We start from the raw sequence: 18,373 nt of genomic DNA on the forward strand, positions 1-18,373 counted from the left end.
AAAGCTGCCATTAATTTTTTTTTTTTTTGTGGTTTCTGTTTGAATTTTTGTCGATAGAGAAGCTATATGATGAGATATTTTGAAATTTTCATATGCCATAATTAAAGATATTTTTGGTTTTGGGAAGAGATGTGAGGAGATGGATAGAGAGCTTATCCGGAAGATGAGCTGCTGGTGGGGGCTACCTTTCTCTATATATATATATATTTTTTTCCACTATTGTCTTCTTTATAGTTTCAAATTTTTTAAAATTATACTTACAAGTTACAAAATGGATTGTGTTAAAACTAAAATGTTTTAATCAAGCCAAACACATTTCTTCATGAATTCTTTTAAATGTCTCTCTACGAGTATACTTTCTCAAACAAAATACTCTTAAAAAATTTTATATATACTTATCGGTTGATATTAAAATGCCTTATTTATAATAATCAAATAAGTTATAAAGGTTTTGGTCACATAACCTTCTTCTTTTTTGCACTCATAATAATCTCTCTTGAATATTACTGGTCACAAATGAAATCATTTTCTCTAACTATTTGAAAGTCATAATGCTAGAAGATTCTCTATAAGAGCTGGTGAAATGCGTTTTTGAAGAACAAAAAAAAATAGGGTCTACACGCTAAGACTTTGATGGACGCAAATTGGGAATTTTTGTAAATTTTTTATTGCAAAGGGCATATGCCGCATATTACCATCCCCTCTCCATCCATACACTTTCCTCTTAATTACCCAAACCTGCCACCTAACTTTAGTTACGCAATTAAGAGATTTATTCATAAGAAAATAAGTAGACACATATGACAATATAGAAGATAAAATATGAGTAATATGATTATGAGGAGAGTCGAGTAGGAACAAAAAAATGATGTTAATATACAAAGATTGTGAATCAGTTCGTTGTTGATGACCTTATAGTCCGTTGTTGATGACCTTATAGAAGAACTTTAGTAAGGGTCATAAGAGCAAGGAAGGTTGCTTTGGTTGATGGTGATATGGTTGGATGTTCTCCTATCGATATACATGAGGATGATTCAATCACAAATGTGGATAAATTTGCGATGAATATAATAAGACTCGAGTTTAATGGCTGGATTTAAATGAGACGAACAGTGACCAATTTTTCTTAATTCTCTCTCTAGCCAGCAACGATTGTCCATGGGCTAATAGTCCTACTCCTATCAACCATCAACTTTTTCCTGTATACTACAGCCCCATCTTTTTCGCATTGTAGAGGCTACTTTTATATATATCAATGCAAGGCTTTGAATTTTTTTTGTAGTATTTGAAATTTAATACAAAATGAGCCTAGATCTAACACAATATTTGCTTTGTTAAAACGGTTAGATCTAAAGCATTATTTCCGCATTGTACCGTTGGATCATACAAATCACGAAGCCACGACTATTCTACACACTATACCACACCGTCGTAACGCAACCACTAAAGACCAAACCCGGATTATCGCAACAGAAACATTAATCACAACATTAATTTCTCTACGAGTCGAGAGAACCCGAACCCGAAGAGGAGATGGGTAGTGGCAAAAAGACAACAATAATGTTAAGTTCGAATCTCAAACACCCACCACCGCCACCGACACGCTTCTTCGAAGTGGCGTTTTCAGTAAATAACTCCAAAATCAAGGGGTATCTTAATTACAAACACTGAACACTTGACTTTAAAGTCGTTCCCTAACTATGTGGTTTAAACTAAACAAATGGTCCTTTTTTTATCTTAAACCCACTTTCTCCTGTTTTTAAAAAAGTCATCTTCCTTCCTTTTGTTCTTCTTCTTCATAACCCATCTCTCTCCTCTCTTTCTCTCTCTTAACCCTAAAAAAAAAACACTCGTCACGCGCCACCACATTCCCAACTTCTAGTTACCCTTTTACACCTTCTCCGTCTATGGCGTCAGACGCCGTTAAGTATATGCCAATCCAAGGAGGCGGCGGAGTAACAACAACAACAACAACAACAGCCGCCGTCGCCGACATCAAGAGCTTCTTCTCAGCCTTAAAACCCAAAAAAACCTCAACTTTTGCTTACGCTTTCGTCATAACCTTCGTTTCATTCACTCTCTTCTTTGCTTTTAGTCCTTCTCCAAACTCATCTTCTCCTTGGTTCTCTAACATCTTCTCTTCCTCCACACCCACCACAACATCAGACAACACTTCCGGATCTCAGTTCTCTTCTATTTTCTCATATATTATTCCCAATGTCACTTCAACCAAACCCACCAATAGATCCAGCGACGCCACAGATCCTATTTCTGTTAACGCCACTTCTCCTCCTGTCAATTCGAATTCCAAAAACAATACTTTACAAGCACCGGTGCCGGAAAATCGAACTCCGATTGCTAAAAACGCGACCTTTGAGTCTCCGATCGTAAACGTGACCAACCCGGTTGTAAAAAACAGCACTTTACCACATCCTCTGTTTTCAGACAAATCGTCGGCGAATGGATCAAGTAATCAGTCACAGACCACCACAACCACCACCGATACTGATCGAATTCCAAAAGCCGTGAAGAGTAACCAAACGACAGCTCCGACGCCGTCGAAAGCACCCGTGTCGGTGGATCTGAAGTCCAATTCCACTACCAGTTCATCAACTGCTTCTTCCACACCGGAAAAACAGAGTAAAAACGATGACTCTGTTTCGTCGGTGAAGCAAGAGATCGAGAAGTGGAGTGATTCTCTGAAGAACTGTGAGTTCTTCGACGGTGAATGGATCATGGATGATTCGTATCCGCTTTACAAACCCGGTTCGTGTAAGCTTATTGATGAACAGTTCAATTGTATTACAAACGGAAGACCCGACAAAGATTTCCAGAAACTTAAGTGGAAACCTAAGAAATGTAGTTTACCAAGGTAAGTTTGGTCGGTGGGATAAGCCTATAATTTTAATATTTAGATTTATGGCTCTGTATCTTATAACAGATACATGTATGTGAAGGTTGAATGGAGCTATTTTGCTGGAGATGCTTAGAGGAAGAAGACTTGTATTTGTTGGGGATTCTCTAAATAGAAACATGTGGGAATCTTTGGTTTGTATTCTTAAAGGATCAGTGAAAGATGAGACCAAAGTTTATGAGGCTAGAGGAAGACACCATTTCCGTGGGGAAGCTGAGTACTCTTTCGTCTTCCAAGTAAGGCTTCTTCCTTCTTGATTTGTTTACTTACAACAATTTGTTTGTTTATATATATTAAGGGTTTCTCAAATTTTGATTGATAGGATTACAACTGCACGGTGGAGTTCTTTGTTTCACCCTTCTTGGTTCAAGAATGGGAAATTGTAGACAAGAAGGGAACTAAGAAAGAGACTTTACGGCTGGATTTGGTTGGGAAGTCATCTGAGCAATACAAAGGAGCCGATATTATTGTATTTAATACCGGACATTGGTGGACTCACGAGAAAACATCCAAAGGGTACTTTAAAGCTCTCTTTCTCAATCTACTTGAATAATTTTGCTCTGTCTTTGTATCCTACAGAACTGATTCTGGTGTTGATTTCTTAGGGAGGATTATTATCAAGAAGGAAGCAATGTGTATCACGAACTCGCTGTTCTTGAAGCTTTCCGTAAAGCTTTGACTACATGGGGTCGTTGGGTTGAGAAGAATGTGAATCCAACAAAGTCCCTTGTGTTCTTTAGGGGCTATTCCGCTTCTCATTTCAGGTAAAATGGAGATCATCTTTGAAGTGATCTTAGGTCTTTTAATGAATGCATATATTGATGTTAATCTAAGTCTGGACACTTTTTGGAATTTTTTTTTTGCAGTGGTGGGCAATGGAACTCAGGAGGAGCATGCGATAGTGAAACAAAACCGATCAAGAATGACACATACTTAACCCCATACCCGTCTAAAATGAAGGTTCTTGAGAAAGTGCTAAGAGGTATGAAGACTCCAGTCACGTATTTAAACATCACGAGATTAACAGACTACAGGAAGGATGGTCACCCGTCTGTATACCGGAAACACACCTTAACGGAAAAGGAGAAAAAGACACCATTGTTGTACCAAGACTGCAGCCACTGGTGCCTCCCTGGAGTTCCTGACTCTTGGAACGAGATCCTATACGCTGAGCTGCTCGTTAAACTCAGTCAGCTCGGGCAAACACAGCGGAAACCTTAAGGTTTTTCTACCCCCCAAATACTTGTTTGATCTCAACACTTTGCTTTCTATTTTGATGGTAATTTGTTGATTATAGAATTGTGTAGAGTAAAAAGAAAGATTAAAAAAAAATATTGATCACCAGGTATCTTTGCTACTATTGGTTGTAAATGCTTTTGTCACGACGAATACTATATTTAGCTCCAAGAATGAGGTTACATGTAAACGTTTCTTACGATTCCAATTATTTATTACAGAAATGTTATTATCGTTACACTAATGTTTGATGATCTAAATAGAGCCAAAGAAAAAAATATAGAGCATGGTTTTGCGTGTTTTTGAGTGTTTTAATGTCGATGGAAGTTATAACAGTTTTATCATGTGAACGCAAGAATTTGCGTGGAACCATGGATGTGAGAGTTTGATGTGGAATTTGTCGATCACCGACATGAATTGAAAATAATAAACAATTTGTCCAAATTGGGGAAATAATAGGAATTGAAGACAACGGGTTTGGTCACACGATGTTTTCACATGGGATGTTTGGACTTTTTGACCACGAAGGTCTTAAGAAAAGGTCGTTAGGTCAAAATGCTTTTATGAGTTTAAGTGCGATTTGATCCAACCTGGTGCAGTTGTTCGTCACGTGGCGTACTTGAGGTTACCTATTTAATTCTGTTATAATCCCTAGTTATTAATTTAGAAGAGTCATACATGTGACTGTTTGGTTGGAGATTGGGAAAAGCAGAAGAAGTGTTTATGTTTGTGTAGAAAGTAAGATTACGAATGCTTAAAATTGATGAAAACTGAATATATCTGAAGTACGCAGCACGAGACTCACCCGTACATATTTATTATTTAGGGGTATTATAAAAAGTGGCCATGGGGGTATAAGCACCAAAATTACTTTTTAAGCATCCAACAACAATTTGTGACAACATACAATGGTACTGATTGTGTTAAATCATTCATGAAGGAACATGCGCGCATCAAAAGTTCAAAACTATACTAGAAGGCCCATACGAACATCTCCCAACGTTCTTGGTTAATCGCAACAACTTCGGTGTACGTCTGATGATAAAATGAGCTCATCAAAGCTCTTAACTATTCGTGTATTAATTATCAATTATTTGGACTGGAAAACTATGGGAAATTAGCGATTATTCAGACGAAATATTTTAAGCCCATCCCAAATAAGAAACTTGTATGTATTTGTAGTGAATCAATTTGGTCCCACTTTTCTTATTGCAGAATCAAAATTCATTCCAAAGTTGCTGCAAATAAATTACATTAGTTTTGCAATAGAATTATGTGATGAAAAAAAATTGTGACTGGTTTTGGACTTTCGGTACAAAAAAATCCATACAAAAAAAAAATAAAAAAAAAATAAACTCGATAATTGAACCTAAATTTTGGTGAGGATTTTGTGAACGACAAACCCTTTTGCTTTAATCAAAAATAAAAGTATACACAAGATCAAACCAAATATTTTCCCTTTTTCTTTTGTCTTCTATCGTTCAATAAACATGTCATGATGTCAACCCTTTTCCTCCATCTCTTGTTTTTTTTTAATCCGGTTCCATCCAAGAAAAACAAAACACTGACCGGATAATCGATCTATTCGTCTTTTAAAATTGGAGACGGTCGTCCCAAATAATATGAAAAAGTAAATCTAAATATACACAAGAAGAGCCAACTTTAAACCATGCACACACTCTCGACCGTTTGCGCTAAAACTGTAACCATTTATTTCGCACGTGCTTCTCATGAAACTTGTTTGGCCGAACGAGGCTTAACCGGACAGTGCAACGATGACGTAGCCAAACCTAGGTTTTGGGAAGCTGACGTGACCGGCTGTGTTGCTGAGGTGGCAACACGTTCGCAAGAAGGGCACATAGTGAGAGTAGTGGCCGGAAGTTGCATGTAGAACGGTGTGGAAGTCTTCAAGGTTCTCAATTCTTTAACCTCTTTTTGAAGCCTCCGGTTTTCTTCGGTTAATGACTCACAGCATCTCTTTAGGTATTCACAGTCCACTTCCGTTTGCTTCAGCTTTGTCCTATTATATTATCATATATCAGTTACAATAAACATAATATGTATGACATTGTGGTTATGTAAAGAAGAGCTTCTTTTTTTTTGGGGGTCAAATTATGTAAAGAAGAGCTATGATTTGTTTGCCTTTTATAAATAAGTCACTATAAGCAATTATGTATGGATATGATGAGCGGAAGTGATATACTACTTTTGCACGAAAAATGACAAAGGATAGACATGCGACAATATGGTATTATTACTCGTGATGCATTTCGTCCTCATCCCTTTTTCAGAAATTAATCATCACACAAATATATAGTACTTCCAATGAAGGAAAAAAAACGTTTAGTACGTAGAAAAAAATGAATAAATTAATTTAAGCTAACCTGGCTCGTCTGTTTTGAAACCAAACTTCAACCTGACGAGGACGAAGATTCAACTGTTTAGCCAACGCAATCTTCTGTTTCTGCAATGTTTAAAAAATAATAAAACAAATATTTAAGGCTAAGATTTTGTTTTTTTCTTTGAAATAAGTGAATAAAACAAATTCAAGAAAGATATCTTTTTTGTATTAAAAAAAAGTCAAGAATGGGAAACGAACAGGATTAAGGGTACTGTGTTCTTTGAAGCTGTCTTCAAGAAACGCTGACTGGTCTTTAGAGAGTCTTAGTTTTTTCCTGGTGGATCCGTTTTCGTCATCGTTGTCTTCGTTGCTGGCTCTTGAAGCTGACCTCTCCACTTCATCATCAATATCTCTCTTGTTGTTTCTTCTCTCGTAACCATAACTCTTAATCCCAAAGTCCAATTGAAACGACGACGTTACACTGTTCGGAGGCGATACTGACATACTAGGCACCGCTTCCTCCACCTCATCTTCCTCTTCTGTCACCATCGTAGCTACTCCTGAGAGTATTCGTCCTTCTTGCCGACCTGTAAATTTAGTTCATGTCCTTTAGATAAATCAACGAATATGATTTTTTTTTTAATAATTAGATAAATCAAACTAATTCGGGTAAAGTTAGGTATTTTTGTTAATCAAAGACATCCACAATTGATATATATATTTTTTTCTTTCGATCAAAGAATATTTTGAAACCTGGTCCTTCTTTCTTGTCACAAATCAGACAAACCATTTTTGGAATCAGAAACATCCCATCGACACATTTGATACATTCAGAAAATAATATTCTTATAACCGTAAGTATTATGGAATATAAGGAAAAAACATGTAAGCCAAATTAGGGATTCTAATAAAATTTCATATGTTACAGTGATAAAACATGTAATCACACCCTTTAAGTTCGAGGAATTATTTATATTCTTGAGCTTTTTATTTACTTAAAAGGAGTTTAAAGACCCTTACCGTTCTCAGGGAGCCAATTAGGGAAGTGAAGCTGAAGCTGTAGTGGTGGATCTACAGAAGACGAAACCCTAAATCCATCAAGATTATTTGTTCTCGGTGCCGGTTTCTTCTTCACATCCTCTACCGAGGGAGACGAAGAGGATGATAACGATCTGTGACCAGCAAAAGCAACATCTAAACCCATGCAGAACCCAAGATCCTTGTCGGAAGTTGAGGTCGACGAGGCAGATGGATTATTAATCTTCGAGTGCTTCTCCAAAAAAGAGAATTGTTTCTTAGTATTGTCGCCGAGAGACAACGCTAGTTCCATCGCTTAAGAAGAAAAATACGAGTTTTGGAGAGGGAGAGAGAGAGGGGACTCGGGGAGAGACTCGAACGGAACAAGAAGATCTGTTATGGTCCTTTATGGAGTGATGAGAGGAAAGTGAAACCCCACTTATTTATTTCCAAGTTCATTGTATTTTAATAATAATATATGTTTATGTATTATGAACAAAATATTGGATCTTCTTCATCTTATAAATTCCTTAAGACATGTGACTTTAAGTCATCATTTTCTTAGTTAGTGGAATAATGAATAGGTTATATTTATGTAAAAATATATATATTTTTAATAACGTGAAATGTGTCAAGAGTTTCTATGAAATTATTGAAAGTTTATCTCTCTAGAACATATACTTTTCCCTTCTGTTTTAGACTTTTAGTTTCTTGTCACTACCGGGAAATGTACTATTTTGGGGTTGATATGGATTTAAGGAGATCGATTGACCGACAACTGCCATTCACATACGCACGTGAATGCATATAAATATATCCCACATTCTTACTCGAGACTGGCACCTTGTGTCTTTGTTGTTATATTACTCCATCTCTATATATACAAATATGCATTTATGTTTGTATTTATAAGATCCAAAATTCGAAAATTTCGTATGCAATTCTTCCATTTCAAGATACTTTTCAAATATATATATAAAAGAAAACAATCAAACTTATACTACTCCATATCATCAGAAGGTTTTTATGGCAATCAACTAGATATATAGACAGTATAAGAGTAGAAGTTGAAAAAAATATATTTATATATATACAAATGTACACCTGAGCATGCAAAATGCTATATGTTAGTAACTATATTTCGGTATTTTCGGAGCCTCTTATATTAAAATAAATAGTTCGTCGTTCATAATATTGTAGCCATTGAAGAGATAAGGAATAGTGATTTTCCTGAAGATGTGAGAGACTGTGTTTGTTGAAAATTATTGAAGACCATAATTAGTTTGACCGGCCAGCGTAATTCTTGGTCACACGTTAATGATGAGGACTTTGATTTTCTTAAGTTTTAAGAGATTTTAAACCAAAGTGGAAGTTGTTGGATAAAAAAAAATTAGTGACGGTTGACATTGTAGTTACCGTTTATTGCTGTAGTTAAAATATCAATGGTCGGTGAAGTAAGTTAAGAAGTTAATCACTAAAGTACACTTTTTTTTAATTTACATAATTATTGACTTAATGACTAATTGTTGATATTGGATTAAATAACTTGTATTTTTCTCTGATAAATGAAAATGTTTCTGTAATATGCTTTGGCTTTGCTAACAGTAGCTGTGATTGTTTATAGCGGCGGATAAACAAATGACCTATGTCTTGTTTATTTTTAGAAACGGGACAAACTAAATTAGCGTGACTAATTCACGTAACTACAAGGTCATGATTAAGTTGGATTATACTTGATTAAAGAGAATGGAAAAATTATGATGTACCGAATACAAAAGGGCGAACAAGACATAATGATTAACGATGATACTTAATGATACGAAGAAGAAGCAAAATGTGATAACGATGACCCATCAAACGGTCACGAAAACACCCAATTAGATTTTATTTTTTAAAAGTTTGACCAAAATCGTTATTTACTCAAAACTTTATTCATTACAGTGATGGTCCTAGAAAAAAAAAACTTGATTAATTTGTTCTTACCCAACATCATCAATACACTTTCCATTAATTATAACTTTTTTTTTTAACTTATTGCAAGTTGCTTTCAAGAAAAGTTCTAGACATTAAATAGCTTCATTATTATCTGTATGAATGGTAACATGTCATAGATATGATATGAGAGTTGGTTTCAAATTAGTACGTTGTCATTAATTACGAAAAAAAAAAACTGTAGGGTCTTGATTGAATAATTCATGGAATAGTCGAAAACTATAATGTAACTCTACTGATTTTTTTACCAATCATAATGACATTCGAAGTTTTGCTATATTACAACCTACGTACGGACCAAAATTTATACATTCTAAAGTGTTTTCAGCCACATAAATTTGTTCATTTAGTGATTTTTTCCGTTTATTATTACTTTATTATGTATAGAGTTCTACATGTCGATAAACATACTCATAGCTATGTGCTATGTTTTTTTTTGTCTGTCTTCATTTTAATGTTTTTTCAGCCACATTAACTAACTTATATATCCATTTTTGCCTTCGACAGGTATGATTATAAGTTTATAACTTATAAGAGCATGTTTTTAAAAAATTTATAGAATTCGGGAATATGATTTGGGAATGGGAGTTATGGCTAAAACATGAAAAGAGAGTGAAAGGAAAGGACCCACACGCGTGGGACGCGGATGATAGATATCCTCAACTAAGATTGGGGTGTCATGCTTTTAGGCTCCTTGCAATTATTGAAGTCATGCATACTCTTATTATTGTGAATTTGTGATTATTAGTATGTCAAGAGAAATTTTTTGGCATCTCAATCTTTCTCTCAATTATTTCTCTCTGTCCTACTACATTCATTATTGCATTCTATTTTTTTGTTTGGATCCCTTTTATCTATCCACCATATTTTGAATTTCAGTAGGTTGTTGTGTGTAGTGTGCATACACGATTAAACACTCGCCGATGTTGTTCAACAGGTTTATGGCTTCTTAGAGAATCCTATGTACATATCATTAAACAGTCTCGAGTAGTAGACATGAATCCCTTGTATATTTATGTAACGGATAAATATAGTTCGAGGACAAACAAAATTCCGTTAACTTCAAAACCACATTTAAAACATCCTATAATATGGTAATATTTTCAATTAGGGATTATATAATTCCCATGCAAAGCATACATGAACCTTAGTACTAGTATTAATTAATTAATATAAACCTTATCATAACCCAATAACCCAAAATAGTAGATTGTTGTAATAAGCAACCTAACTTGACCAACCCAAATCAAATCCAATCGTGATTTAGTATAAACCTAATTTGACCACACAACTTACAAGCCGGTACGTAGTTAATCACCAACTAAAAAAAATGAAAAAAATGATGGCTTGCGTAACCGAATCCAAGATTGATTTTAAACAAAATTCGAACTAGTCTATATAGCAACCCATTGATGGCAAAACTGGTTGTTGCTGTCTTTGCTCCACGGCTATAAATAGAGGCCAGCTTGCCTAGGCGGCGGTAGAACTCTAATAGTATAAGAAGTTATTTAACATTTTTTTGAATAAAATTTTTGTGTATTCATCTGAATTGCCATGACAATGGAAAACCCATGTTTTAAAAAAAATATCTTCGTAACAACTTTTTTTGGTAGTTGCTGACATTTATTTCGACAGAGGTTCATAAAACATCCATATTTTACCAAAAGGAAGTTGAAGAGGAGAGAGTCACGTGACAACGTGCCTGATGAAGTAATTATGAGATAATTGAATTGATGAAACGAGTTGAGGGTCCACTTTGTCTTGCTTGAGAAGAGGCAAATCTACACACAGGCAATCATTTGCTCATGGGACCTTTTTTTTCCTTTTCTTAAAACTTAAGTTAGCGTTAAATATATTTGTGCATTTCTTCATTGTTCATCTTTTATTGTCGTCCTCTCAAGTGTTAAAAGTTATTTACCTTCATGTTGAAACTGTATTAACTATATGTCACGAGAGAGAGAGAGAGAGAATCAGAGACTAATTAAGATTTTTTTTTTTTTTAAACTAGCTTTATGTCAATTTTACAATAATCAACACATATAGTGCATCTCTAGTAATTAGTTACTACATTCGACTAACAAATACTATGATTGAGATTGACATCTAGCTTTCACTTTTTATTTTCAGTATTCCTTTGACTTTTTCTCAAACCTACCATGCTCTTACGGTTCTCTTTTGTTTTGCGATCAATTTTGATGGTTTTGATTCACAACTTTTCTTCCACTAAGTTTGTCACAATTCATTATCATCGTCTGCTTCAGTTATATCAATTTTTGTTTTAAAAATTCCGATGACACATGTGGTTACACTCCTAATTGTTTGTATAAAACTATCACCCATACGAACAATGGATGATACCATCGGAATACTTCCATTGATAGAGAACGTAAGAGTATTACATAACACATCTGTTAGTTCCAACCCGTCTACAGAAGCTATTCGACTAAATTTAAAAACTTTCATAATACACTAAATTGACTTTTATCGAAGCTCAAAATCAACCCATTCAGGAATCAATGAACGTCAGAATGAAAACTTCCCTCTCACACAAAACAGATCACTAGTGCAAAAAAAAAAAAAAAAAAAAAAAANATTTGCTTCCTCCTTATTCTAAGTTGAGTTGATAGAAACAATCAAACAACCTTCGCATTCAATTTTGTCTTCTTTTAAACTTTTTCTATATTGTTTTTTAAATTAGATACTTGAGAAGTTTAAACTGTGGTAGAATTTCTTTATGGTAATTCAATTTTTTATCAGTGATTTTATTCATTCATTCATTCTTTGAGATATTTATTTCGTTATACCATATTTTAGTGATTTTATTCTAATTTTTCATTTTAATTTATATAAATTATAGTAAATAATATATGGTATTTTAATAAGTTTTCATTATTATTTTACTTCTACAGCCAAAAATTTATAGCTGCTGTCAAAAATTTTAAACCTAAAAAAATAAAATAAAAAAATAACAACATTGTACTTATTATCTATAGAGGAACATAAAGAGAATCACATTCGTATTTGAGCAGGTTGGCGTGGAAGGTGACCGATTTATCTTGACCGCAAAATCAGCCCATTGAATTATATGTTGTCTCCCCAAAATTTCGAATTGAAATATTGTTTGATTTTGTCCGTGAAATCATTCCACAAGGACTGTAATGATGGTTGATAATTCGATATACATGTTGGAAGGTTTTTTTCCATCGTTATTGATTTGGTGATTCGTAAAATAATTTGTCAATGATAAATTCTCTGTCGGAGCCCACAAGATAAAGTTGGTCTTTTTAACTAAAGTGAAGACTTTAAATTTTCTGCAATCCTCTCCCTAAATAAAAAAGAATATTCCATTATTTACACATCAATAAAATAGTAAAAACAAATAACAAGACAAACCTAAGATGATCTCTTTTTTATCTCTTTTAATATTTTCTCTTCTTTCTCTTTTCTAAAGAACTTGTCACCGCTCTAGGTCTTCGTCTCCGACCAGCGCATATGCGCCACTGCAACCATGGCGTCGGTTCGGCTTTAGTTTTATGCTTAGTTTTCGAGTTTTTCTTTTTTTTGTGGAGAGATCTCTGATTTTTCCAGCTTTTCTCTTTTTAGATCTAGGATTTGGGTTGTTTGATTTTGTTGCAGGATTCATTTTACTTCTTTACCTGAGCTTTCTATGGCCTAAACCGCGTTGGCTCTAAGCCACTCACAGTCGGTGTGGTGGTGATTCGGTTTTGGCGACCTATTGTTTTAGGTTTCCTCACACAGCTTCAACATATCGGATCTAGGGCATGATCCGCCCAGGTTTGGGTTCTTCTTACTGGTTCAAGTCACTTAGTTGACACTTCCGACCATAGCGTTTGCGATGGTCTCTGAATTGAGTTCTGATGTCTCGCCGCTCAAGATTCCCCAAGGTTTCTCTTCTGAAGACTCTAAATCAACAACGTGAGGCAAGATATTCGTAGTCTTTCAAAGGTTTTGGTTAACTCTGGTATCCTTTGCCTTCTAGTTCTTGCGTTTTTGGTTTGTTCGAGCAAAAAGAAGTTTGGTTTCTCTGTGTAAAATCTACCGTCCTGTTTTAGATCTCTTTATTTTCTTTGTTTGGTTCCCCGTGTGTGGGGCTTAGTTTCCGAGTGCTTTAGACCTTGTTGATTTGTTTTCCCGGGGGTAAAGTATCGTCCACTTAGTTTCCGGAGGTTAAAGTCCTGCCGGCCTTTCTTGTAATTCTCCTTTATTTCCCTTTAATATATATTTCAGATGACAAAAAAAAAACTAGTAAAATGTTTGCTGATTTTCAGTGATTTTACGTAGGTTTTAATTATCATTAATTTAGAAAGATTTAAATGCAATAGCATATTTGATGTGATTATTGATATGCTCAAATTAAACCCTAGAGCTACTCTCTCAAATTAAGAGGTCACTACAGTACTTAGGGGTCGAATTCCACAAGAACTCTAGATTACACAATAAATTGTAGAGTTTTATAATTAAGCTAAACAAGATGATTTAAATTAAAAAGGTAATGCAAAATATTAAATAAAAGCTGTGAAAATTCAATGGATCAAAAAGCTAGGCCTATGGAATTTTTCAGGAAATTACAAATTATTAAATCAAGAAATAATTATTTCAAGCAATTAAGAACAGATCTAGAACTCTAAACACTTTTAAAAAATAAATCAGTTCTCACTGCAAATATTATCTAAATTTAAAACCAGAAAATCCAAATCTCTTTGCAAGAAATAATTTTGCTCATCAAAAGGTTTTATCAGGAAAATCAATTATATTCCCATATAAATTTATTTTCCTAAGTTGTTAATTCTAGGTGATCAATCAAGAATTAATATTAAGAACAACCTATAATGAAGATCTAGAAAGATAATGAATCCTAAATAAACATATCTAATAATTCATAAAATCCCTGTGAAAAACCCTAAACCTAACAAGCAAACTACTCAGACATATTCAATGAAGAACAAAACATAATTCTGAATAATAAGCAATTGAAATTAAAAGAGTAAAGAGGGAGTTCAAGAATTCTTCTCTCAAAGCAGTTCAGATCTGTCTCCCAAAAGCTCTCAAAATCTCACAGGGTTGCAGAAAAATAAAACTTGGCTAGAAAATAACTTAAGGGTTTTAAAAACCTAAAAACTATATATATATGTCCTAAAACACGTCAGGGACTTGTGTTGTAAATATGGAAAACTTTGGGCAACTTTGTAAAACTTCCAAATTTGTGATTCTTCATCGGCTGAACATGGTGTCGATTGATGCTAAACAGTGTCGATCGACACTCACTCTCTGTTCTGACTCCAAGTTGATTTCCTTCGGTTTAAATGCTCCAAAATGATCCAAATTGCTCTACTTTGCTCCTTCTGTGCTAAATTCCTAGATAACCTGTAAAGATTCAAAAACAACAACCTAGAGAACAAATCAAAAGACTCTAAAAGACTCCTTATATCATGGTTAAAAACCACAAAAACCATGATATATCAATTATGATAACAAAATTATTCAAACTCGTTTTTTAAAAAACAGGAGAAGGAGCTTTAATTAAGGAAATCAACTTCCGTTAACCTTCTTACAGTCTAACCTAATCTCTCCATTACTACCAGTCAAGGGACTAATGTTCCCCATGTTGATCATGGACTGTGCAAAGGTCTGAAAAAACAGAGTCTGGTTACTTGCAAAAGACGTAATGATCGCGATGGTGGATGAACCGGTGGTAGAGAACAGCTCTTGATCTGACTGAAGAAGCCCATTAATACTCTGCAGGTTCGTAAAGTAATTGTTATCGAATGCATCAGGTGTGCTCAGGTCGAGATTGGTGATCGTTGATGCGCTGCTGTTTTGAGGACATAGCTGTTGCAGACTGCTGAGAAGCGTTGAGTTTAGAGTCGGGTCGGGGTTTCCTTTCCCGCTGAAATTGAATAGTCTGTTGTGAAACACTCCACATCGAGCACGCCCGAACGTATGCGCTCCTACCTTGATCCATAAAAGATGGCATTAGCTAGGGTTCTGTTTCAACTTGTGCCGTAAGTAACTAAACATGTAAGATTTACTATCACACATACTACTTCTACCTTGAAAGAAAGAAACACTGCGTTTTGCTCTGGGGGTGATCACAAAGGCGATTTAGGGTTTTTTGCGTCTTGCACAAGGATTGATGCCGCCGGGGGCTTCTCCGCCGGAAGCAGCTGGAGATTTACAGGGGGTGGCTCCCTGAAGTCTATGGATCTTGAGGAAGCTGAACTCCCACCGGTTGTGGGGATCGAACAGGGTTCTCCCTCTGTAGTGACGAAGGGGAATGAAGTTGTTTCTGGCAGTCCTCTGAAGTGCTCTTGGGTTTCTATGGTTAAAAATCCGGGAGACTTGTCAAAGGTTGATTTGGCTATTGAAGAGATTGATGGTATGCCTACGGTCTGACTACCAAATAAGGTGTTTGACGAGGCTCATCCTCTATGGGAAGATTTCCTCGTCGGCAGATTTTTAGCTAAAGCTCCTTTTGTGGGAGGGATCCATGCTTTGGTTAATAAAATCTGGACTCTTGGTGATAAGACGATTAAGATTGATGTTTTTGTAGTGGATAATACCACAGTGAGGTTTCAAATCAAGGATGAGCGTACGCGATCTCGTGTTTTGAAGAGAGGTATGTAGAATCTATGTGGTGTTCCAGTTGTTCTATCAAAGTGGAGTCCCATTGCAGAGTTGGAGCCTGAAGAGATTAAGATTGTTTCTATATGGGTTATAGTTAAGAATGTTCCTCCTAAATATTTCTCTTGGGAGGTGCTAAGTGCAATAACGAGCCCCCTCGGCACTCCAAAACAACTACATTCGGATACAGAGTCATGTAAGTCGTTCACTGAAGCTAAGGTTTTGGTGGAGGTGGATTTAACAAAACGTTTACCAAGCAAAATGTCTTTTAAATCAAAGAAAGGAGGTGATACTATTGTGGAGTTTGTTTATCCCTGGTTGCCAGCTAGGTGTACCCTATGCTCTAAATGGGGCCATTTGGAAGATACATGTACAACGAAGAAGGATCAGGGGGTTTCCTGTCCTAGTCAGCCTGCACTTGAACAGTCGGAAAAGAACAGTGGGGAAGAGGTTGTTTCAGGTTCAGGTGGGGTCACGAGTTTAGGCATTGTTGAGTCTTCTGAGCTAAAACAAGGGGTAACAGAGGTTGTTGTTGAACAAGTTGCTGAGAATACTGCAAATACGGAGGGTGAAAAGGACCTTGGTTGGACAACTCCTACTAAAGGGTTGCGTAGCCCAGTGAAGCAGGTTTCTAGTACAAAGGAAATTTCAAATATGTCGAAATCTTTTTCTTGTTTGAGTGACAAAAGGGAACAGGGTGAGGCTTTGGATACAACAGTCGAGGAGATTAGTGGTCCGACTATCGCTAACTCTGATGTGGTGAATCTTCCTACTTATACTACGACTTCAGGGGCTGAAATGTTACTGGAGAAGCAGAACGAGGAGGGAGGCAATGCTCCTGAGCGTCAGGAAACGGGTCTATCACTTCGACCTTCACTTCCTCGAGCCTCTAAAGGGGTTCATAAATTTGTCTCTACTACCAGTTCTCAGAGTTTTAGGGCTCAAGCTCCTAGTTCTCTGAAACCACGTCAAACCTCAAACCAACTCTGATGTCAGGGTTCTTTTGGAACATGCGAGGCTTTAACAAGAAGGAAAAGCAACGTGTTGTGAAAGAATGGATGGGACAGGGAAATTTTGATTTCAGCTGTCTGATTGAAACTAAGGTAAAGGAAAGACGTGCGGATAGAGTGGTGAGGTCTGTGTTTGCAGGCTGGTCTTTTCTATCAAACTACGACGAGCATCGGTTAGGGAAACTTTGGGTGGTTTGGAGGAACAATGTCAGGGTTACTCCGGTTTATCGATCTGCTCAGTTGATCACATGTTCTATCTACATTGAAGGGATGGAGGAGTTTTTTGTTTCTTTTATTTATGCTTCCAATTTGTCTGCTGAACGACAGGAATTGTGGACTGATCTCAGACACCATCAGGATTCTCCTTTGTTTCGGGACAAAGCTTGGCTTCTTTGTGGTGATTTCAATGAGATTTTATATGGTGATGATCACTCTCTTAATGCTTCTGTCCCTTTCTGCACACTCGGGATGAGGGATTTTGAGGACTTTGCAAGATATTGTGATCTTTCTGACATGCATTATCATGGTCAGAGGTTCACATGGTGCAATAAGAGGCAGGACGGAGTTATCTGCAAAAAACTTGACAGAGTTCTCATGAATAAGCATTGGCTCCAACATTTTGCACATTCATATTCTGTCTTTGAGCCGGGAGGATCTTCAGACCACCTTCGCTGTCGGTTTTACCTCTCTGCAGTAGCTCCAAAAATCAAGAAACCCTTCAAGTTTATTAATGTCACCACGTCTCATCGAAATTTCACCAAGGAAGTGGATGAGCACTGGAAAACATCACCACCTCTGTTCCATTCTACATCTGCAATGTATAAGTTATCCAAGAAACTTAAAGGACTGAAACCCTCTCTGCGATCTCTAGGGAAGCGCATGGTTGGCTCAATCTCAGTTCGTACAAAAGCAGCTTATAAGACTCTGTGTGACTTGCAGGCTACAACGATGACGAACCCCTCCTCTCAAGGTGTTTGTGATGAGGCGGCTGCTTATGATAAGTAGAAGACACTATCTGATATCAAGGAATATTACTTGAAACAAAAAGCTAAGCTTCATTGGTTGAAAATAGGTGATCAAAATAATAAAGCTTTCCATACTGCAGCTACTATACGTGAGTCGTGTAATAGCATCAAGGAGATTCAATGTGATGATGGTAGGGTAGTCACCACATAGGATCAGCTCAAAATTGAAGCTGCAAACTACTTCCAAGGCTTTCTT

General features: G+C 36.0%; 2 protein-coding genes and 1 pseudogene across 2 annotated transcripts; 1 reads left to right on the forward strand and 2 right to left on the reverse strand.

Annotated features, from left to right (window-relative positions):
- LOC104734681 (protein trichome birefringence) lies at positions 1,777–4,361 on the forward strand. The gene is made up of 5 exons (XM_010454308.2): positions 1,777–2,872; positions 2,958–3,150; positions 3,237–3,430; positions 3,520–3,678; positions 3,781–4,361. The coding sequence occupies exons 1-5, from the start codon at positions 1,908–1,910 to the stop codon at positions 4,133–4,135; spliced, it is 1,866 nt and encodes a 621-aa protein (XP_010452610.1). The 5' UTR covers positions 1,777–1,907; the 3' UTR covers positions 4,136–4,361.
- Positions 5,593–7,951, reverse strand: LOC104734682 (homeobox-leucine zipper protein HAT14). Its single transcript, XM_010454309.2, has 4 exons — positions 7,512–7,951; positions 6,750–7,078; positions 6,535–6,614; positions 5,593–6,170 (listed from the first exon to the last, which is right to left on the reverse strand). The coding sequence occupies exons 1-4, from the start codon at positions 7,819–7,821 to the stop codon at positions 5,879–5,881; spliced, it is 1,011 nt and encodes a 336-aa protein (XP_010452611.1). The 5' UTR covers positions 7,822–7,951; the 3' UTR covers positions 5,593–5,878.
- The window catches only part of LOC104734684, a 9,176-nt pseudogene continuing 5,771 nt past the window's right edge, over positions 14,969–18,373 (reverse strand).

Source organism: Camelina sativa, chromosome 13, assembly GCF_000633955.1.
Source record: "Camelina sativa cultivar DH55 chromosome 13, Cs, whole genome shotgun sequence".
Classification (NCBI taxonomy): domain Eukaryota; kingdom Viridiplantae; phylum Streptophyta; class Magnoliopsida; order Brassicales; family Brassicaceae; genus Camelina; species Camelina sativa.